At 38.0% G+C, this 23,574-nt stretch overlaps 1 protein-coding gene across 5 annotated transcripts in view; it reads left to right on the top strand.

Annotated features, from left to right (window-relative positions):
• Positions 1 to 23,574, top strand: part of MAST2 (microtubule associated serine/threonine kinase 2) — a 187,289-nt gene that overhangs the window by 31,648 nt on the left and 132,067 nt on the right. Inside the window, exon 1 of one of the 5 annotated variants that reach the window (XM_014872054.2) lies at positions 15,765 to 17,658. The exons of the other annotated variants lie outside the window; for them this stretch is intronic. Within the exon in view, the coding sequence (XP_014727540.2) occupies positions 17,620 to 17,658 (39 nt within the window). The 5' untranslated portion in view covers positions 15,765 to 17,619. Of the gene's footprint in view, positions 1 to 15,764; positions 17,659 to 23,574 lie in introns of those variants that run through there. 5 annotated transcript variants of the gene reach the window in all.

The following is a 23,574-nucleotide window of genomic DNA, read 5'->3' as shown; positions in this document are numbered from 1 at the left end:
TCTATAAACACATACTGATGTAGACAATAAATGTTCTGGGTTTTAATTTAAAGTAGTTGAAAATTTTCTGTTTTATTTTTGGCAGATATTTCCACAGAAAGGCAGTGTGAGACGTCTGCATTTGGTATTTTAATATGGATGCCTTCTGTGTCTGGTCATACTTCTTGAAATAGTTCCTAGGATGTGATAATAGGAAGATTGGTCTTAAAACATGAAATAGTTCGTTTGCTTAAGTTTCAGGCTGCTTTATTTCAGAAATGCAAACTGTTTTGAGCCTTAGGACATTTATAAGAATACCCTGTAGCATTTTGACTGAGCAAAAGCTTTGGACATGCTCTGTAATTAGTAGCCTAATCCTCCATGTTTGGCTGCTACTTTTTGTTTGGTCTGTTTTCCTGCACTGTGTCACTTTGGTTTATCCAAGCCATGCAATGTGTCTTTCCAGCAATCTTTTTTCAGCCCCAGAGACACAGTGATTGTTTATTTTACTACTCTCAGGACAGTGGGAATACAGAGGTTTGTGTGCACCACCTCTGAAGAGCTGCAGCTCACAATCTTTCCTATGAGTTAATCTAAAATCCTTATTGCCTCGAGATTACCAGAGGGGGAGAGGTGAAATCTCTTGGCAGAGATAAGGGTAGCCTTGTAAGTGAAACACAAGCCTGGGATTTATGTAACAATCCTGATATCTGAACTTTGATAAGCTCAGGTACAGAGAGGTTCAATCCCTTGGTCACCTGAAGAACTGAAAGTAGAGCACGTCTCCCAGACTTTCTGTAAACCTCAGTTTATTAATGTTTTAGCAGATGTTTGGAGCTCAAATGGATGGTGCTGTGGAATAATTTATTGCTGCAGTCACTGAAAATAGTGTGCCAGTATTATTTTCTTATTTCTGGTTGTGTTCATATTTAGATTTTTCAAGTCAGTTGTTCAAGAGCTGAGGCATACCATGATCTCTTACCTGCCCTTGCTGGGTTATTATTGCTAACCCCAGCATTTCCACGTTAATTGTGAGTTTCAGACTCTTCCCAATGGGACCTGCAGAGTCCTTGTGCTGTGAGAACATGAGGGATGAAGTCAGAATAACCAATATATTACCAAGATTCATTTAGAGTCAGTGTCTTTAGTTCTTCCCTTGAAGCTAGGGCAAACAATGGCAGGTGATTTTTTTCCCAAAATTGTTATTTATTTTAGGAATAGATGAGAGAAATTCCTGTATTGTGGCCTTTTGGATTGATCAGAATTATTTTCACCGAAAGCAGTTGTGGCCACCTAAGTACAAATAGTGTAAAATTTGCTGAGAGGATGCCTTACTGACTGAGGGGCTTCTGCTTTTGTTATTTATTGCAGTGACCAAGTTTCCATTAAAAAAAACAAGATTCTGTGTCTATCGTGAATATAAAACACTGTCATGTTGAGACTATAGTGTGAGTATGCAAAAATATGTCAGTGTGAACTCTCAGCTATTTGGCAAAGAGGAATGTTTATAAAAGAGGATTGAAAGATGTGCAGGGTTTCAGATCTGTCATAAAAGGATGTGAAATGTAATTAACCTAACATGACCTTTAAAATATTTTTTGAGCCTGATAAATTAAATGAGCTGTTGAGATAACTTAATGAGAGATTTTAATTTTATACCTTAAATAATATCCTATTAAAATCCTCAAGATTTTGCTTTGTGATGGAATCCACTGAGATCTATATTTTCACAATGACCTCATGATTCAGTAACATTGTTAATATTTTTGGTGCATATTTGAGGGGTAAGGTCTAGGTTAATGGCAGCATTTATTCTTTAAGTGCTCGAAGCCACAAAGCTCTAATTGAAGATAGGAATGTTCAAACCTCATTATTTTAATGTGGTCATACAGTATAGTGACACTTAAAGTAGTTATATGATGAACTCCTATGGCACGGTTCATAGTTTGTCCATGAAAACAAATTAGTATGTGAAACTTTGAATTAAAATTCTCTGCCTTGGAGTTTAAATAAAACATGAAACTTCAGGTCTGACATGGTTTCTGTATTTGTCTCTGCTCAAATTAGCAACAAGCATTTGCATACCTTTAACACAGAGAATTCTGCTGTGAATTGTTTACACAAAGTTACAGTGCATGCATTGAATCTCTCACACAAAGCTGCCTCGGTAGCTGCAGTGTGATGTTTTTGTTTCAAGTGGTTAAGCCTGCAGAGGTACTTTTGGCAAATCTGCACCTCAAATTTTCTAAATATTGGTAATTGAAATAATTTAATGGATGAGCTGTTGTCAAGGAAAATACATGCAGTGCTTATCACAGTGTCAGGAATCCAGGGGTTGGAGACAAAGGTCGGAATGTTCATTCCTGCTTGCATTTCATCAGTGCTGCTAACCTTGGTTAGAGCAGTTTGCACACTGGGCTGTCTCCAGACTCAGCTAGAGCCTTTTAAAGACCTTTCCTGCCTGTTCAGTGTTCCTAAGGTCTCCTTTCCCTCCTGTGTTCTCCCAGCAGTGTTTATTTTTGTCCATGGCTTTCCCTACTCCCACAAAAAACCTCCCCACAGTAAAATTCAGTTCTTACTACTTGATGATAACCAGAAAATTCTGGTTATTTGTGAATTTGGGCTGCTTTATGCACACATATACTTCTACTGTGACCTCATTAGTCCCTCTCCGCTGTCAATTCCTTGGGCAATGAGCTCCTGGTCTGGCAAGTGTGAACACTGTAGAGTTGTATCTTGTATTGCAGTTTTACAGCTGCTCACAATTTGCACTCCCCTTTTCTACTGCACAGTTACTACTTCTGGTACTACCTTTATTTCTTTAGTATCTCCTTGCTAAATTAACAGTGTTCTGAGTCATGGGCTTTGATCCACAAGCTCTTTGAGTCTGCTCAGATGATAGTATGCAACATAAAAGTCAAGTCTGTGGGTATTATTAAATCTATCAATAACTATTTATTTGGTTTTAGATCAGGTTCTGATGTTTTGCCTTAAAATTAATCTATCAAATATTTTCTTTTAAAATAAGTAAAATGTAGAGTGTTATGAATTTCAAATGCATACATTTCTTATCAGAGTTAATTCTTGAATCTTATTAGAATGAAATAGGCTAATGAAAGGGAAGTTTGGCAAGATAAGTGATTAGGTGTTTGAAATGTGTAATATAGCAAACACGCAGAACTATCTGAATTGAGAGGAAAGAGCTATGTCAGCATTGCCAGGTTATATTGATCAGGTATCAGCATCAGTCCTGATTAAACAGGCAGCTGTTTAAAGTGGTATTTTTGACAGTGACATCTTTTGTTTTCTATATGATTACTGGCCTGCTGACATGTTTACTTTCTCAATAGAATTTACATATTGTGTTTAAAATGTTGCTGACTGAGAAACTGTTGAATTATACAAGGCAGAGTAAAAAGAAAAACAGACCTTCTTATGGCTGGTATGAGCATGCATGAATGTCAGGTAATAGCTACAAACAAACCAGTTGATTTATGTGCCAACTTAATTCCAAGAGAGCACTCTAATAAATTGAATGGCTTGGTTATCTTCTTTTTTTTATTGATAAAGGTGATTTAGAAATCAGTTTATATATATATACATACCCATATATATACACACACACACATACCTATATGTATATGAGATTTAAAAAGAAAATGGCTGCACATTTTTGTATAACTGAGTTGTTGAAACCCTTGGGAGACCCTGTTCCATGTGGTTTATTGTCAGAAAAATCTTCCTGGGGAAAGTGTCAGGAATGGATTAAAAACTGTTGAAGGGTGCTTGGCCATTAAACTTAGGTCTGCAGTGGAGTGATAGATATCCCTTACAGTTCTAATTGCTGAACTTCTCTATTTTTCCATAAGCAAAAGGTGAACTGCTCTTCCCCCAGCTTACTATAAATGGCAGTAATTCCAAGGGAAAGATATGCTGGTGCCTAGCTTCTTCAGTGGAATACATTAATGATGCATGCCCTTCCATCTGCAATTGGATTTCTTTTTGTCCCATTATCAACAAGGATTTTATCATCAAGCTTTGCTTCCATTGCATGCAATCTCCATTTGGGAATAGTCACAGACAGCTGTTTGTAATGGTCAGCTCCTTTTTTCCTTGCACATCAGGAAACTTCCTCAATAGTTTGGGTGTTCAGAAGTAGGTAACCACAATTTCACATTCTGGAGCGAGCAATGAAAGCTTGTTTGAACTCCATTTTGTGTTATGTAAACAGGATAAAGTTGATTTAACTCCATCTCACTTAAGCTACATCATTGAGCTTATGCTTTGTATTATAAGCTTCTGTTCTGTGTTGAATCCCCCAGTCCAGAGTAGTGGAAAGCACATAATAATGTTCACTGCTCATAAGTGTAATTATTACACTACTGTATGTTTTACAGATAATTAATCCCATAAAATGCTCAAATTCTGTCATGACTACTGAGGACTGCCTGTCTCATTTACATGCAGTTCTGTGTCCAATCTCATCTCCTCAAACTGCATGGGAAAGGTTATGGAGGCTGGGACTGTGGCTGGGTGGTGCTGCATGTTTAAAGACCCTGCTCTCTGCTCCCTTTTGAAACAGGCAAAGCACAGAACACCAAGACTTGGAGCTTGGTTCTAATGAAGTTCTAACTTAAGCTTGGTTCTAATTTGGTTCTGAAATCTAATTAAGATGTATTAATTGGGGTTCCTGTATTACCCAGTGCACGGCAGGGGATGCTGACTGCAGTGTGCTGAGGAGGATTGGACACCCTCAACAAAGTGTGAGTGGGAGAATTCACTTCTGTGTAGACTGGGCACATGCCATGCTGGGACATGATGAGAGCAGACTTTACATGTTCAGTGATGGTTTAATAAGACAGATCAAACTCCAGCAAAGATCCCATGGGAGGAGGAGTAACATTGTGTCCTTAGCAGTGCTCAGTTCTGGTTCGAGAGGTAAGTAAAAAAAACACCCTAAAAGCTGAAATAGAAATAGAAGTATGCAAAGCTAAAAACAGTAAAAAACCAACCTGCTTTGAGTTTCAAAAAGATGAACCGATTTAGAAAGACAAGCTTGAAGAACAAAGAACATCAGTGAAGAGACCTGCACCTTTATAGTCTTCACAGAACTGAATTAAGGACCACTCCTTCAAGACAGAGGAATGCAGTGTTCCCCTATCCTACCTATGAATAAGAATTAAGAATGGTTAAAAAGAAAGCAGAATGGTGAGGAACAGACCAAAGCAGGTTGTTAATTCAGTGAGTAAAAGGAGATAATGACACAGCTTTAAAATGATTCAAAGATGAAATGTGTGAACTACTATTTATGCCGTATAGCAATTGCTTAAAATAGTCTGAGGACTGGAAGATGTAAAATTGAGTACCAGTATTTGAAAAAAGGGATCCACGAGAGATTAATGGAGTTAGAATTGCAGATGTTCCTTTCATGCTGTAGTTGCCCAAGTCCTAATTCCTACGAGTGCAATTTACCATTTGGTTGCATTAACACAGTACATGCATAGAGCAAGTCATTCAGATCACCCTGACAGTACTGACCTCACTGTTTATATTCTGCTGTTAGAATACATTTGTCATTAGTGGCTTTATATTTATTTCTAGGTCAGCCATTCAAATCACAGAATCATAGAATGGTTTGTGTTGGAAGGGACATTTAAAGACCATTTTGTTCCAACCCCCTGCCATGGGCAGGGACACCTTCCACGAGGCCAGGTTGCTCAAAGTTTCATCCAGCCTGGCCTTGAACACTTCCAGAGATGCAACATCCACAACTTATCTGAGCAACCTGTGCCAGCACCTCCCCACCCTCACAGTGAATAATTTCTTCCTCATATCTAATGTTATATGCATGGCTGTTCTTTTGACATAGAAGGGTCATATTCCCTAGCAATTCTTCCGACAGCTACTTTTAAAAATTCAATTGATTGGCAGGTTCTTAACCCAGAAAGTTTAGCTGTTTCATAGAGATGCATTTTCTTCAGAAATGTAGTTTTCAGTCAAGCTGTAAGCTCTGAACAATTCAGAGCCTGATGTTTACATGTTTACTTGATCAGCAGAGACAATAATTTAAACAGTCCAACCTCTACCTCTCCTATGCAAAAGCACCTAAGAACTCTTCTCAGGCCAGTGATTTATTTGCAAGCTTTGTTTTTATTGTCATGAAAATCTCAATAACTAATGTTATGATGCTTCTACTTGTTCTTTGGAAAAGCTGATATAGGACTGAAATAATTATTTTGCCTTGGACATTGTCCTAGCTGTTCTGAAACCTCCTTGATAATCTGCTTACTTGTTTGGCTGGGTAGGGATGGACTTTGGCTTTTCCTCTGCTTCCTGTTGCAAAAGCAGATTTGAAGGCAGTACTACTGAGAAGGAAAGGGAGCTGCTAGCGTGGGAAATTCAGAAGCACAGGACAGAGCAACCTGCTACAATCAACTGATAATGCTGATGTCTGATAACTTGGAGGTATATTTGGAATGCTACTGCTATTTTCATATTTGTCTTTTGTTGTCCATTGTAGCTCACACTTGCATTTAGTTGCTTTCTACTTGAGTGACTTCAGAAGGAAACCTAAGGAGACAGGGGTTTCTTCAGCTTCATTAACTATTCTGGAAAGAGCTTCTCCTTGCCTTGAATTCCACCTTGCCTGTAGAGATTTGTGTTCTGCTATGAGATCATTCTGTCAGTATAGGCTTGTTTACTTCACAACTTCAGCAGTTTTAGATGGCTCCTTTCAGTATGGAAACATCCACCTTTTGCACTAACAGCAGCGTGGAACTGTGAATCACAACTGATGATTGTCAGTGTTTCTTTCTCCTAGGAAGACATAATGGTTTGGTACAATTGAATTCTCTGTTTTCTAATATAGTTTCCTGTATTAATTAGTATCTTGCTGGATCCTGTCAGCCTCACTGTGATACCAGCCTTCTGAGAAGCTTATTTTGTGGATGCATTTAGGAAAGGCTCTCCTTTCATGGAAAGAATTTTCTCTAGGGTTGCTGCCAAGTCTCAGAAGACCAAGAAATGTTATGGCTTTGTATTTAAGTGTAATCAAACTGGCATTCATCATCATTTTGTCTCTTTAGAGCAGGAACAGCTCTGTAGATGAATATGTATTTCTGGCATTGGCTTTAACCAAAATTGAAAGTAATGGTATAAATGATCTTGACTGCCAGAAGCACTGAACAGTAGTAGGGAGTCAAAGTTTCTGCAATTGTTCCTTCTTTCCTGGTAACTTCCAAGCCAATTTCATCCAGGCTTGAAAATAATAAGAAATGTCAAAAATAACTGTAATTGCAATAGTCTAGGAATTGGAAGCGAGTAGGAGACACCCCCTCACATTCTCTCAGTGACAGTCAGTTTGTTGTTTATTATGGCTTGGCAGCACTGGTTGACACTCAAATATGACAGTGCTGGATTAATTGGGGGAGGTGCTGTCTCCAGTTGGGTGAAAGTAAAACAGGAAAGCCAGAGTTACCTCAGTCAGGACTATGGGAGGGAGCAAGAGACAAAAGGCCAAACTCGAGTCTGTAAGAAATTGGGCGTCTTTAATTCTTGTTGCTCAAGAAGCAGCTTGTTTATATTGCAGTAATGTAAGAACCTGGCAATGTTCTGTTTCCAAAAACATTGATGTTCATGACCTAACTCTGGGTAAGGTTGGAAGGGCAGTTTTTGAAATGCTTCCTTGTTGTCAGTTTGGCACGTTGCTTCTGCTGTGGAAGGAGTGGCAGGATGCCACCCCAGCAAACTGAAGATCTTTCCATGTGGTTGCCTTTGCCGTGTCCTGTGGTTGTCCCAGCCTGGGACTGCACTGCAGGGTTAGCACAGGGAAGTGATGGATGTCTTCCCTGGGCTGTAAATCTGACCTTCCAGAAAGGAGGGAAGGGAACCCTCATGTTTTGGTTGTGCATATTGGAGCTGAGCATACTTGTGGCATCATCTGCAGTTTATTTCTTTGCTTTTCACTACTAACAACATTACAAAAATTAGTATTCTACAAGCTTGAAAGACAGACTATTATCTAATTGGCTTTTGGTTCGGAGGATACTGATTTCTAGGTCAATGTAAAACAAATGAGCATTTAAATTGAAGAGGAGCAGCTGTTCCAAAGCCCCTTTCCACAGTGCCTGGTTTTGTTAAGGATAATTATGTCTAATTTTAAATTATGATAGCTTTGAGTATTGAGCTTTGCCTTGTTACATCCACTATCTCATTCTCCTTCATCAGTAAGAATGTTCTATCATGGAGCTAGGTTTCTGATTGGATTTATTTTTCTGGGCCTTTTGAATTATGAAGAGAAATACAGCTTTAAGGATGGGGTTTTCAACACTTTCATGTCAATGTTACCATACTCACATTTTATTTTTCGAGGTCTTAAAACTGATACAGCGTGTATGATTCCTGTGGAAAGATAGTGCTGGGAAAATACACATTTATGTAAATGTGTAAGATTTTTGTTCATATTTTTAGCTTGAAAATGGAAACATCAGACTCAAGTGCAGAAAAATCCAAGAAAGCTCTTGTCAGCCTTGGAAGGAAACATATGCTAAAGACGTCCTGTGGATTACATACTACTTGTTTCAATTAACACATTGATATTCTCTGTCAGTTCTAGAGACAAAAAGCCCAGGTGACAATTCAAATGATGCATGAAAATAACATTTTAATATTTTTCTGGTGAGCTCAGAGTTTTTTTAAACAAAGAACAAAAGATTTCAACTGTTTTGGTCAATGTTCTATTAGTAACTCAGTAGTATGTCTGAATTCTTTGAAGAACATACATTGTAGAGATGCTGCTGCTGCAATGAAACGTTTGCTGCTGGACATGTATTGTCATGTCACATGTAAGAATTTTTGTTTGAATTTAATTTGGAGTAGAGTGTAACTGTGTTAAGAAATGCAAAACATATATATTTGCCTATTAATTTGAAATCCAAGCATTTTTTATCTGCTACTTTTATGGGAGGAGATATGTCTTCACATGCCTTCTAAAATAATTATTGTCACACTTTTCCTCTGAGAAATATTCTTTGAGTTTTTTAAGTCAACAGTTTTACTGTCTTTTGTTTCTTCTCCCCTGATTGAATGTAAATGGTTCTGTTAAAAAACACCAAAAAAAGTTCGAGAGATTGCCAAATTACTATTATGTCTCTACTCTTTTTAAAATAAAAAATAGCTTTCAAATGAAAAAAAACAACCAGGAGAACTCATAAAAATGGGAGGCCTGATGCAGATCCTGGAGAAAAGGGAGAATTGAAAAAGAAAAAAATCTTAGTACCGTAAATTTTTGAAATCCTGAAAGAATTTATTATTTTTATCTGTCTTTCTCTCTTTCAGTTTTTGTTCAAGTTCAGTGGATAAATATCAGAAAAAAAGGATTCCTATAAAAAAGCTTTTAACTTGTCCAGCACTTTAAGGAGATGACAAAATTGTGAGAAATCAATAGCAAAGTTTTGTCTGAGACCAGAAACAAGAATAAAAACCTGTCAGAATCCATCAGTAAAAAACTGCTGTGAGATGTCTCCCTAGATATCGATGTAAGCTTAGTCAGGTATAAACAAGGACAGTAGGAGAGAATAAAGCCCTCTAATTCCAAATGTTTTGGCTTATCTTCAAGTATTTATTTCAAAGGCAGTGTTTGATTGTATATCATGTTGGTCTTAAGTCAGCAAAACGGTACAACCTTTGGAGTCTTGTTTAAGAACTTTAATGTCAGCTGGAAACCAAGGTAAAATTCATGGTATATTGAAATGAATTATGTGTGGATTAAGATGTGAAAAATATACTCAGTGCTGTAGACTCTGAGCAGAATAATGGATGAAAAAGCAGTTGTTGAATTCCATGGCATTTTTCCTAATGGATTTTTTCCTAATGAATGTGTATGATAGTGTGAATCATTATTTGTAACTATTTCACCAGTGTAATAGAAGAGGTTCCTTGTCTCATGAAACATCAAGTGTTTGTTTCGAAGAAATGACAAATATCCTACAGATACAAGTGGAAGATACAATGAAATACAGCTTAGTTTAGTTTCATACCTCTGCAATCTGTTGTCCTTAAAACTCTTTAATTGAAAAGTGCCACCTTTCTATAAAAAAAAATTGTGTAGCTTATACTTCAAAGTAGAATGTGGCTTTATTGATGAAGTAAGAATTGGAAGCAGAAGTTTGGGAGTTTACAGAAAAGGGAAGTGTATATATGCAAACCACTTCTGCTGTGGTGAGGCTGCAGGAAGGGCACTGCTAGTCAGGAGTGTGGATAGTGGAGGATATATTTTGTATGTAGTAAAATTTTGGGAGTGTTTATCAGCATGTGTTTGCATGAGATGTGAGGTGCATCTGTAATTTGTAGCATTACAGAGCCAGTTTCTAGGGCAAAATAGCTTCTGGGCTAACTGTATTCAGAATGTCTTTCCTGTGGGATTCTTGAAACTACAGGCTTTGTTTTCACAAACATTTCAGTAAATGTCAGTAGCCTCATTTGGGAAACACACAAGTTGGTATTAAGTCTTTGAGCTTTGGGTTTGTTGCTATTCTGATTGGAGTTATTAATTGCTGAGGATTAAATCCTAACGTCTGAAGCATGAAGTTGTCTTAAAGTAAGAGAAACTTTATGTCATCAAATGTTTAGTAAACAGAAATTATATTTTCTTCAGGTTTAAATTTACAGCCTATATTAAAAATGGCTTTTCTGCCTATCAAAAACACGTTACTTTTAAAAATGGCATTGTATTTGAAATGTAGCATGAGAGAAGCTGGTTTCCATTCCGTTCTAATGGCAGTTCAACTCCAGAACATGAATTTGCATAGTGAATTCAACATTTTCTATAAATATTATATTTAATTGGAGATTCCTTTCCAAATATCTTAGCTTGAGCCAAGGTTCTGCCTGGAAGCTGGTGTCTCTTCTGCAGGTCCCTTTCCGGGTACAGTATGGAAACAGTTGGTCTGGAGATGAATGAACTCTTTCCTCCAGCCTTGTCGGCAGCAAATTTACATTTGTATGGAAGATGTGTGGGAGTGCCGCCTTTCATAAGGCATTGGATGTGGGGGATGGAGCAGTCTGGCCCAGGAATCTAAATCTAACAAACTGGGAACAGAAAATGTGCTGTGAAAGCCTGAGTATTGTGTAAACTTTGAGGATTTTAGACATTTTTTCAGCGTTTCTGGGACCAAGCCTCGTAAGCGGTGTTTCAGGATGAGTTCCTGCTGTGGTTCATTGCTAATGCACAGCTTTGCTCCAAAGGTCTTACTTTATCAAACTGAATCTTGTAAATAGGCAAGGCACCCAGAAGAAATTCAGACAAGCTGTCAGGCGAGTTTCCTTAGGTTTGCTGCCAAGTTGTGTTTTTTTTTTCTTTTTTATTCCGAACAAGTTACCTCATCACCCTTCCTGGTTTCAGTAGTCTGTCAGTGTATCTCGAAGAGACACGTTTTTAAATCTTCAGATAAACACAGCTTGATCAAAATAAATAAAAAAGCCCCAAGCACTTAAGTTTCAGTTTGACAGCGAAACATTTGGCTCATTTTTTTTTGCACAGATAAATGCTACCAAAGACTTAAAAAAATTTCACTGAAGTTGTCAGCTTATAAAATTTTGGAAAGTGATCTTTTTTTCCCACCAAACAATATGTTATCTAAGGAAATGTTATAGCTTTAAAGTTTCCCACAGCTTGATGTCTTGTTGCTTTTAGTTTTGATTAAATAGAGTAAAAACTATAATGAATTAGGAACTACGAAAAATGTAAATCATGAATCTCAGTATTTTAGATCAGGGCATTGTTTCAAAAAAATTCCTTGATAATAAAATATGTACTTCAGAACATTGCATTTCGGTGCAGAAAATTGAAAAGCTGTTGGTCTTTTTAGCCTGGGAGCACTCTTTGTGTGACAAAATGTGAATTGGTGTTCATTATAAGATCATCCTTTTGTGTAGTGCTGATGTCCTTCACACCAGAACTCCAGTGATGGGACCCTGGTTGTGTGACAGATTTTCTGGTGTTTTTGTGGTTAATATGAAATATCAGAAGTTTCTAAGTGGTCAGTGTAAGTGGACTTGGACCTCTGGAGTTCTGAGTTTAAGAATTGCAGCTATTGGATTCACTTAAGCTATTCTAGACAGCACACACATTTATGATCCACAATGTGATGATTTGATTGCCAAGATGGCCTTTACTGATTTTGCTTTTATGGTAATGGTAGGTTTAAATTCTGATGCAACACTATAAATCACAAAAAAAATCAGAATACAGTGCCAAGAACCTGAAATGACTAGGAAGTCATAGCAAAATCACTTGCTCTATTTTACTTAATTTTTAGTTTTTTCATGGATGTTGAGTGATACCTGAAATACACTTCAAATAGCAATTTTAATTTAAGATCGGTAGAAAGTAGTTTATGTTCAGCATAGAAAGCACAATATGCAAACTGAACACAGCTCAGAGATGAGCCACGTGATTCTACACAGATATGTCTTTGTGCATATGTAAATGCACTCTCTGATATAGTAGATACAGACTCCTTTCTTATTTATCCCCTTTTGCAGTTGCTTTGGTGAGTAGAAAATGTGAGTAATAGCATAATAGCTTGTTCAGGAATTCTCAATTATGTTTTAGTAAAATGTATTGTACTCAGGAACAATTGCACGACTTCTGAGTGGCTTCCTGTGGTCATTGCTTTTCTGACTGTGAAATTGGTCTGTCCCTGGTCATCTTCCACTGATGCTATGTGAAAACCTGTGGGCTACAGAACAGCTGAAAGAATAGTTGTTTTGATTATACTGAAGTTAATAGATGGAAAACTCCTGTCGTTGTCACCTTGGAAATGTTCTAACCTCTCAGGTTTTTTTCTTCTACAAGACAGAGAAGTCACAGATTTTGGTAGCAGGTGGTGGAATGGGGTTTGAGTCAGCATGAATGAGATTTCTTCTTATCAAAAGACATAGAGTGCTAAGCAAAATCCAAGCACAGACACCTCCTAGAGACCTCTGAGAGGTAGGGTTGGTTGCTGTCTAGGGTGAAAAAATAAAATTCCAGGTCCTTTTAATATTCTTCAATGTCTTGTCATACACGTGCCCTTTCCTGAGATAATTAAAGGAGATGAAGTTTGTAAAGTCTTTTAACCCTGATGTTTTTCTACCCTGGAAACATTTCTTTGGATCTTTATTTTTGAATCTTTTGGATTTTATCAATATTAATCTCAAAATATAGGCAACAGACATGATTTTCCATGGTGATGTCATCAATATCATATCTAGAGACAATACCACTAATTGATGACATGTGAGTTCTCTTGGTGTTTTCAGAGCTTCCTTGAACTGTCATAGCTACACATTATTTTTCGAATTACTTTTCAGTTTACAAATTCACTGTTACACCTTGTTCCTTTTTGGAGTTGATGCCTTTTAGGATGCAAGACCCTGTTGTCTTCAGCAAGCACTACCTTTGGACTTTCTAGCTAAATAAAACCATGGAATGATTACACTGGCTGAGCCCAGTGCCTTATCTCTGATAGCAGGTGTCTAAGGCAGAGTCTCTTCCCAGAGCACTTGTAACTGTTTGTGACTCTGGGTCAACTTCAGTGTGTTTCCCTCTTTTAAGAGTTCTTGGCAGATTCTCCAATGCGTTTGTCCAAACACTTCTGCCTATGCTTGTGACTTTTTTCCCCCTCCAGCCTTTTAAAGCAAGAAACAGCCCAATGTGATTGTCGTGTAAAGCAGTACTGCCTTTTGTTACTTTGGAAATTGCTCTTGGCCTCCATTAATTCACCCTAGTATTGGCAAGCTGATAAACTGCCCTTCCCTACTTATCAGGCTAATCCTTGCAGGAACATACTGGAAGTTCATGCCTCTTCCCATTTCTTGATGTCTTCAAATCAAGATTCAATAAAGAACTTTTTCAGAGTGCTGCAGCTAAACAGGAATTGGTTGGATTGTGTCCAGCAGATCCCAATGCTACTCTACCCTTTCTCTTCCCTTGTTGCTGCAGAGCAAAGCAAATTTTCTCCAGATTTGTAAATTTGATAGAGGGAGGAAGAATTGAGTTAGGAGCTTACTAAAGTTATTGGTGAACCAACTTTGGATTCCCTCCTTTAATACCCCTTCCTAATTTTTTTAGTGAAGTTGCGTGTTCTTAAAGATTCAAGTATTACATGACCTCCTTATTTTGATTTTTTCCTGATAAACAGGTTTTTTGTTGGACCCTTTCTAAGTGTTGCCTGCATGTGAAAACTTTGAGAAATTTTTTCTAGAATGAACTATTTATATAATTGATAAAATTATATTTTGTGTCCTTTGGTTTCAGTAATATCTTTAGTGTAATGTCTTATACAAATATATAAGACATGCATGTAGTGTCTTTTTCACCTCTGATTGGAGACTTACCTGCAGACCTTTTAGGATGTTAAAATCACCCAGTCTAAGGGTGGTGTAATCTTTTGGTGAGATGACGAGGTAAATTAAATTCCTAAAGGTAGTATTTAGTAAAAAATTTTCCATGCCAGAGTTGTTTTTAAATTCCATTTGTTCTTTGCTTGTTTCAGTTTGATCCTAAATATTTGCTGCCATCCTCTTCCATCATTGATGTTCTGTGGTAGATTTTGCTGAAAGAAGAAAAAAAGAGAGTTAAATAGGAGGGAAGAAAAGGTAGTTGCCCCATTTGTGATGTTTTTGGTGGTGGATTTTTTGATCTGACATTTAAATAAACGTTGTTTGTACTGAAGAAGGGAAGGAGACAGGGAAGCTGGAGGAAAAGCCATGCCTGATTTTTTTTTTTTTCCAGCAGCCCCACTTGGCTTCTCTACCCCAGAAACTGGGTGTGGCAGGCAGCCAATTCTGAGAGCATCCTCCCCAAGAAAGCTTGAAATTTGGAAGAGAACAGATGATTCTCATGGTATTTTGAGACTCATGCCAGCCTCAATCAATTACAAGTCACTTGTGAAGACATATTGAGAATTGGCAATGTCTGAATATTACAGTAAATAATCCAGGAAGGATTAGATGTGTATGTGCCAATAAGAACGCTTCCAGTTATGTTATGGAAATAAGTTATGGTTATATACTACTGTTATCTGGCTTAAACATTTTCATTTAGTGGTTGGTTTAGGAGGAGAATACAATGGGAATGGTGTTGCATGGTTGTTAAGATGCCTTGATTCCTCTCACAGAATGTGTTGTTTAATGCTGGTGGCCTTAGAAGAGGTAAGATCAATGATCCGGTTAGTGCATGGTCTAATACAAATATTTCTAAAATCTATTATGGACTAAATTAAATTGCAAAGTGCATGTAATGTATGCGAGCATACATGCCAAAATGTTTTGTTTCTGTGAGATATTCTTAGGGAAAAATAGAATTTGTGTGGTACTAATATTGGTACTAATGTCTGATAAGTGAAGTTAGCATTTTGTATTTTTTTCTGAGGAAGCTTATTTGATGGCAAAATGCAATAAATGATATTGAAATCTGCCAGTGAAGGGCTTTACAGTGAAGTCCTATGTCATTTTACATTCCTGTGTGCTTTTAAACACAGCTTAATCTGTATTTTCGTGTTGCTGTTCCGCCCGGGTGACACATCCTGAAGTTCTCCCGCAGAGTTTGGTGGCTGGCTCGCTGTTTCCCAGCCCCATTTGCAAAAGAAGATGCTGTTCCTTTAAAATGAAGTGGCTGATGGAGTTGTTTTCAGTAGCGCAGGTTTTTATATGGTACAGTAGGCTCCATGCAAATGAGCTCCTGCCCTCTCCGGAGCGCACAAAGGCGCTGCAGCCCTCGTTCGGCATTCGCTTGTGTAAATCGGCAGATGGATGGAAGGAGGCACGGCAGCGGCAGGATTTATTAACTGCTCTCAATAAAAGACCACACTCGCTCCGCAGAGGATCAGGAAAAAAGCCTGGTGAATGGGATTGAGTTGTATCTGCTGCCAGCTGACTTTACAATGATGCGTTCAGCTCATGTGACTCGGTCACTTAGCATGAAGATCAGCTACAGATTTCCGTGTAAATCTCTGTTCCTTTAAGCACCGCCAACCTGTGGTGCTTGCCTGGGGACTCTTTTTGGCTGGCAGCTGCGCTGGCTGTGGGAACAGGAGCGCTCCATCCATCCATCCATCCATCCATCCATCCATCCATCCATCCATCCATCCAGGTGCGCAGCCCGGGCTGGGCTCCGCTCGCTGCTGCATTCGCCCACTCGAGGATGTCTGCCTGAAACGCCCTCCTTTAGCACAGCTCTCCGTGAAGTTTGATTCATGTATCTCACCAAATCCTTCCGAGTCTGAAGTTAGCTTCTTTTTAGATACAGTGTTTATATTCAGAAGTTATAAATAGACTCTTCCTAAGCTTTTATCAGATGAAATCTGTTGCTTTAGCTTTCTGCTAAAAAATTGAAGGTCGTTGCGGCAGTAGGTTGTTCATTATATTTGCAATACTTCCTTTTTTTCCTTTTTAATCTAGAAAGGGCATGTGTAGGACAAAGGCTTCTTGACATGCTCAGTAATTTAAATGATATTGGGATGAACATACCTATATTTTTGTTTTTACTGAAATGGTGTTTAGTATAGGTGGAAGCTTTATTGTTGTTTTATTTTTCAGCACATGCTGTATGCTCATATTTTTAAATGGCATTGGCATGATGGACCTAAAGGGGCAAAGCCCTTTTTGACCTTGCTGGAGTTGTCTGTGTGAAGGTAGCTGGAAAACAGAAATTGCAGGACAGACTGAAAAAGCCTCAGCTGAACTGTGCCTTTTCCTTCCCCCCCCGCCTTTTTTTGCCATGGATGACGATGAGGGAAGGGCTACTTCAGACAGCTCTGTCAGTGATGAATAGATGAATGAATTCTTAAATGCTCAGAACTTGCAACATGTGTTCCAGACCCTTCAGCACATGAGAGTCGCAAGATCTCAGCAATGAGCTGAAGAATGTGCGGTGCCTGCTGCATGGAGGAGCCCAGCATACCTCAGAGATAGCAGAAACAAAAGAATGTCTGGCAGTATCTGAAGAATCTGACAGTTGCTTTGTCTTGCAAAGGACTAAAGGAATTTTTCAGAATTGGGAAAAACAAAATTTCTGGTTTTCATAGCGGGATTTTTCGGTATTTTAGGTGCCAGTGTATCGTCCTGTGTGCCCACAGTATTGCTTTTTTAGTTAGCGTGACTGTGTGTTTTTTAAAGGAAATGTGACCTGGATTTTGTGAGCTTATTTTACACAGTAAATGAAGGCAGCTGTTTTAGTTTACTGATCCCTTATAACAGCTCAAGTAAATCGAAATAAAGTAAAAATACTTGTGTATGGGATCGGAATTAAATTCCACTCTTTGGCCTTACGTGGAATTGTGGATATTTGTGGACAGTTGTGTGTATGAGGGGAGTGAGACATCCAGCCTTGAAAAGATTTAGGAAAATTGAACAGATTTTTTCCAATGTGACCTGCTAAATCTGCCACAAAGAGGCAGGCAAAATTACGTACAGATAGTCAGAGACCGTGGCTGCAGTTCTTCATGACAGGCAAGTGAAAGACCATGTCCTATTTTTAGCAAGTGGACGGAGGGCGAGTGGGAGGGGGAGAAAAGTTTGAAAATAATGGACTTCTTTAACAGCTAGAGAGAGAAGCTAGTGAGAAGCAAGGGAGCTTTAGTGATCAGCAGTCGAAATATGGATGATTCAAGTATTCTTCGAAGAAGAGGGCTGCAGGTAAGTGTAACTTCAGCCTGGTTTTATTTTTTCTTCTGCTCGTAATGTTGACAGTCTCATGAAAATGCTGACAGTTGTTTGGTGTAAATCAGGTTGACTGAGTATATAAAAACAATACTAGAATTTGAGGTTTTTCTGTTTTCACCTAGTGTATATTTTATAAACTAAAAGCAGTATTTTGTATGCAGTAATAAAATAAGTTTTTAATGTCTTGGATTATATCCAGTAGTTTTGTGACTATTCCTATGGTAAGAAGTGAAGTATAAACTATGAGGCTTGCCTTATTTTTGAAACTTCACTTTTACAGATACATACAAAAATCTGTCTTGACTTGTCAGACTTGCCTTAGAGTAGCCATTTTCCTTGAGCATTAATTAAAAATTAAATGTCCAAGCAGATTGAATATTCTCATTTATTTTCAACATATGCTTCTTTATTGCTTCAAATGCACAATAATCCAAAATGCAATACAACAACGCAAATAATATTTATATTTTACTTTCAACAGCTATCATTGTTGAAATAAGTACTCTAATTTGTTTTGAACTCGTACTAGTGAAGTTTTATTTTGTACTGGTACTGTGGAAGTTGTACTCAGTTGCACTGGTATGACAAACAGTAATCTGTGCCAGTGTCAGTGGTGTGTGATAACTGAACTGATGCTTGTGGAATAAAACTGCTGGAAGTGAATGAGCTCCAAAATCTTGTGTGAGATGGACAGGGAGCAGATTTGTGCTTGAGAGCACCATGTTCTTCTTCCCTCTTCCCCCTTGTCATGGTAATAGGATGGTATATAGCTTATTACATACTTGCTAGCATAAGTAATTGTTTATAGACCATGAACGTTGCCTATTAAATTAACCATGCCAATCCCATTGTTTAACTTCCTCTGAGGAAAATAAATGTTTATTTTAACATATTGCTACTCATACCTTGCTGATGCTTTAAGGAATTACAAAGTAATTGTTGCTTTATGTGACTATGTTCTACATTTCACCTATATATATATATTTTTTTTTTGGCAGCTTATTAATATTACTGAAATAGCTTGACACAGTGTGCTGCATATACCATGGTGACAGTGTATTAGGATAGTGCATTTCCTCATCATAAAATTAGCTGTATTTACTTGCTGTATAACTGAGTATATACAAGTAAGTAAGATTGTTTAGGGGCAAATTTTTGGATAAATTGAGATTTATTTTCAGTGTCTCTAATTAGAATTTCATAACCAAGAAGATTGTTTCTGTCCATAGAGAATAATTTTTTTTTCTTTTCTGAACCTAGAATTTCTCAGAGAAGTTGTATCTGTTTGACATGCCAGGGAGTGGTTTTCATGTTAATTCTTCAGACTGGAAAAGGAAGGGAGGTTGGAGGAGCCCAAATGCCCACTGGTGTCAGCAGAAGACTCTGCTGGGAATGAGAATGCATTTCCCTGGTTTAACTATGTTGTATGGTGAAATTCCATCATTTTGGTGGTCTTGAGTATTTACTGTCTAGATGTGGTGTTGTATCTGTCCACAGTTGGATAGGTATGTCTAAATGCATATGCATATAGATATATATATATATAGGTGTAATCAATATCTACATCAAAAATGCTTCAGGAACTAATAAAATAGGCTAAAAGAACATCAGGAAATAAGCCAAATGTTCAAAAGGAAGCTAATGCTAGATCTTTTTTTTTTCCCCCTCTGTATTTTAGAGTAGAATTTTTGGAAGAAATTGTGGCTTTGAAAAGTGACCGTTTTATAGTCAATTTCAACTTTAAAAATCAGGAAAAATTGAAGAGCTGTTGGTGCATTGCCAAGGCAATAAATTTAATTACTTCCCTTGGAGAGCTGGGTCATACTAGTTTGAAAGGCCACTGATGAAAAAAATTAGTTTCTTAGTTCAAACTGGATGTTGATGGCTTTTAAAATGAACATCACAGCCCAAATTAGGTTCTCTAATCCAACCTCTCCACTCAAAGCAATGCTAATTCCAAAGTAAGATCAGGTTGCTGAAGGACTTGTCCAGGCTGGTTTTGAGTGTATCTAGGGATGGAGATTTTGCAGCCATTTTTGGCACCTGTTCTGGTACTTAATCATATGCACTGTGAAAATCTTGTTTCCTTTATATTTCAATACAGGGCACATCCCAAATGTACACATATATTTCTCTTGTGCTTCACTTTGCCTCCATTACCTGAAATACTTCTGATGACAACTCTTGATAACTTTGTCTTCTTGGGGAACTCTCTCAGCCCTGATCCCTGCAGTAAATAGCTGTGGGCTAGAGGGAGTAGATAAAGGAGCAGGAATGTTCCTACGTGCAGCATCAATATCCTGGAGCGTGGCCCTTCTGTATCACCACCTCCATTTCTTCAGTCTGCTTTTGTTGCATCCTGTTTGGTGCCACAAATTTGGTCAACAAATTTGTAGTGGTGAAATGTGTGGAAATTTAGGGTCCAGGAGAGGCAAATCAGATTTTCTGTGTACATGTAACTGTATATATTTATAAATATACACACATATACAGCATGTAGCTGTATATATTTATAAATATTCACACACATGTAGCATGCTGGCAGTGTGATGTAGCTGTGCAACAGTACTGAGAAAAGGCTGAGAAAGAGCTTCTAATAATGGAATATTCCTTTAATTTCTAGGCTTTCATTTTAGGTGATGAACTTGGACTTTTGACATGAATTACTGCCTAGGGACAGGTGCTAAATGATGGAGCTGTAAGCAGTGGAGCTGTTTCTGCTGCACTGTACAGAGATCTGTATTTGGATTTCTAAGTTATTTGGTGTTACATAAAATGCATTGTGATATAGCCACAAATGTTAGGAGGCTACCTAGGTTTGTTATTGTTCCCTGTACATTTCTTTTTGGTATTTTAGTGCAGATCATAGCAGTAGAACCCAGTGAGTCCCTGTGAAGATGAACTGGTATGTTGAACATCTTCTTGTACCAGAAAACTGTGGGGGTTTTGGTTTCTTTTGCATTGCAGGAGCTGGTGTGTGTGTGCTTTTAATCTTCTCACACATGCAAGAAATTGGAGTTTCTATCCCCAAAATCCTCATGAGTGAATGCAAGTATGGAGAGTGTGATATTCCAAATTTCAGATACTTGCACACAGCTTATATTCTGCATTTGTGCAGTATTCAGATATGGCTGGACATTATCACCACAGTTCCCTGCATCCATCTTTTCTTACAGTGTGATATCTCCCTTTTATTTTCTGCTGAAATTTGGGCTAAGTTCAGCTAAGTAATTTACTTTGTGGGACCACTTTTGTGCTGGTTTCAGTGGAGCTCTGAAAGACAAACTGCATCACAGGACTTGAATGTGCTTATCTTGGCTAGTGTTTCTACTGCACAGCATGTTTGGCTAAAATATAATATATATTAGAAAAAACGTACCTTCCACCCCACCAGAAGAATGATTCATTAATTTTTAAAATAAATCTAACATTTTCCTCCTGGGGGCAGGAGGGAAATAGGGCATGGAGAATATAATCTCAGAGTATTTGGTGGACTTGTTCTTGAGCTGATTTCTTTTACTCTAAGGACTGAACAGTTTTTTGTTTTGTTCTAGAGGGAAAGGGAATCAGAAAATTGGTGGAATCTCTGAGCTTCAGTCTATTTAACAAGAGAAGGCTGACTGTGCTGTACAGTTAAGCCTTCTCTGGCACATCTTTGGTCATAATTTAGGGACCCTGAAACTTGACAAGCTCTTCAGTTTTGTCTCCTAAAGAGTGTCTTTTAGAATTATTGAAGACATTTTTTGCTGGCTACAAAGCTCATTACAAGATCTGATAAAAATACTGTTAGTAAGAATGTTGCTTTTTACAGTATTTTTATTAAAAAATTAAGGTAGAAATTGCTCTCCAAAGGCCTACAAGTTGTTCACTGTGAAGGGAAACTCTGAATGGGACTCAAAATTTGATTTTTCTGTTCCGCTTTTAAAAAAGTTGTGAAATACACGTTAATTAAATAATTAATATCTACATTTTGAATTGAAGGTTACCTTTGTAAGTTTAGCATGAAGATACATGCTAATATACACACATGTGAAGATCTTCAGCTGTTATGAGGCTCTTGGATTTGAGTTTTTGGAACTGTGTGCAACAGGGGAACCTGCTATGGGAAATATATTTACAAGATTTATTTTATACTGCTCATTGATTTACCAGGAACATAACTGAACCCACAGGTCAGGTATCTGCTGAAGATCTTCCAGCAGTGATGATGTAGGCAGTCACCACTTATACTGACATCTGAGGAAGAGGTGCTAACATGAGAAAATAAATAAAAATGATTTATTCAGATACTGAAATTTTAAACTTATCTTAGAATACCAGAAAGTGCATACCAGTTTTCTTTTCAAAAATATTAGTTAAAGAAAAATAATTTTTTCAGGTCAGCTTCCAAAAGAAGCAAGATTTATGTTCAGGCTTGGTTCCTGTTCCCTCAGCAAATTTCTAACAGCTGAAATTAATTAAAAAGACAGTGTAAGTTCTTTAGCTCCTGTGAAAATTGGCAGCTGACAGGAGGATTGGGATCTGTACTGGTGTTACCTGTGTGGAGAAGGGAAATGACCTCGCTCTTGTACAGAGGTTGATGGCTGGGGGTGTCCAGACTGTCTGGGCAATGTGCTCTGTCTTCTGCTGAGGAGAAGAATTGGGAAATTCTGACTACAGGTGAGTGGTTGCTAGAATTAATTTCCTAGATCGTTCATCAACTAGGTCATGGGCAGCTTGTTTTGACTAAAGTCAGTGGAAAAAAATTGTTAAGTTTTATTTTATGAGTCTGTTGTAATCTTGTGCTGGGATGCTGTATGTCACAACATGGGAAAATGGATTGTTGTGAAATCTTTGTGTTCCATCTCATGGTAGGACTGAGGATTCATGCTGACACAGGTATGAAGCCTTGTGGATTTTTGGTGGATGTCTTCTGGGCATGTGAGCTTTCCCACTGGTCTGATTTTTCAGGATTGGTGCTTGTGGTCCACTTGGCAATGGAGCAGGAAAGGGAACCGAATTTGGGGAGCACATGCTTCTGGCATTCACTTTGAGGACACCAGAAAATATACCAAGGGAAAAATGTGAAACCTTGTCAGAATAAAAAGTCCTTAAAATATGGACAAGGATAAAAGGTTAAATGGTTTGCTCAGGCAGAAAAGATGGCATTTAGCTGCTGTCTTCAGGGTATTGTTAAATTGGTTTGATAATTTGCTGTAGTTAATGCTTAAATAAGTGCTTTCAGTTTGTCAGTAAGAACTTTGTGAATGCTTGTATAGCTGCACTAAACTTTTTATTTTCAGGCTGTGAGAAAAGATAAAAATAGCAGTAATTAATTCTACTGCTGGAGGAAGGAAGATTTTGTTAGCAGGTGACTGCATGAAGGAATGGGTCTATGTGTATGAACCTGAGCCTATGGAACTTCTGGATAGAGGGATTCTTCCCAAAGATAACAGTAATTCCTGTTTCATACATTTCATTGGCATGAACAGGTCAGGTGGACTCTCTGGTTGCCATGAATGGTGTTTGCTGCTGGTGACAGGGCTTGCTGTGCAGAGTGGGTGTGTTTCTCCTCCTCGCCATCAGCCACTTGGCATCTTTCACTGGTGTTAATATCACTGCATTTTGTATTTGCTTAATGCTGGAAATCCCAAATCTTAAAGGGAAACCAGTTCTCCGGCCTAGCAACATAACATAATGTTGCCATGCTGCAAGACTGGTGTTTAATCTGCTTATCTTTAATAGTCTTCACTGCTTACACAGACCCATTTACCTCTTTAATGAGAAGAAATGTCCTGCAGTGAGGCAGTGTGTATTTTGCTTCTAGGCTTATGTCATCAGCCTGGAAGTTGAAATTGGTTAGAGCACTTTTTTATTTTCCTGCTGTCAGTTCTGCTGGTTACGGTTTCT

The sequence above is a fragment of the Sturnus vulgaris genome, chromosome 9, assembly GCF_052056855.1.
Source record: "Sturnus vulgaris isolate bStuVul1 chromosome 9, bStuVul1.hap1, whole genome shotgun sequence".
Lineage (NCBI taxonomy): Eukaryota > Metazoa > Chordata > Aves > Passeriformes > Sturnidae > Sturnus > Sturnus vulgaris.
This window is presented reverse-complemented; position numbering and strand designations above follow the sequence as displayed.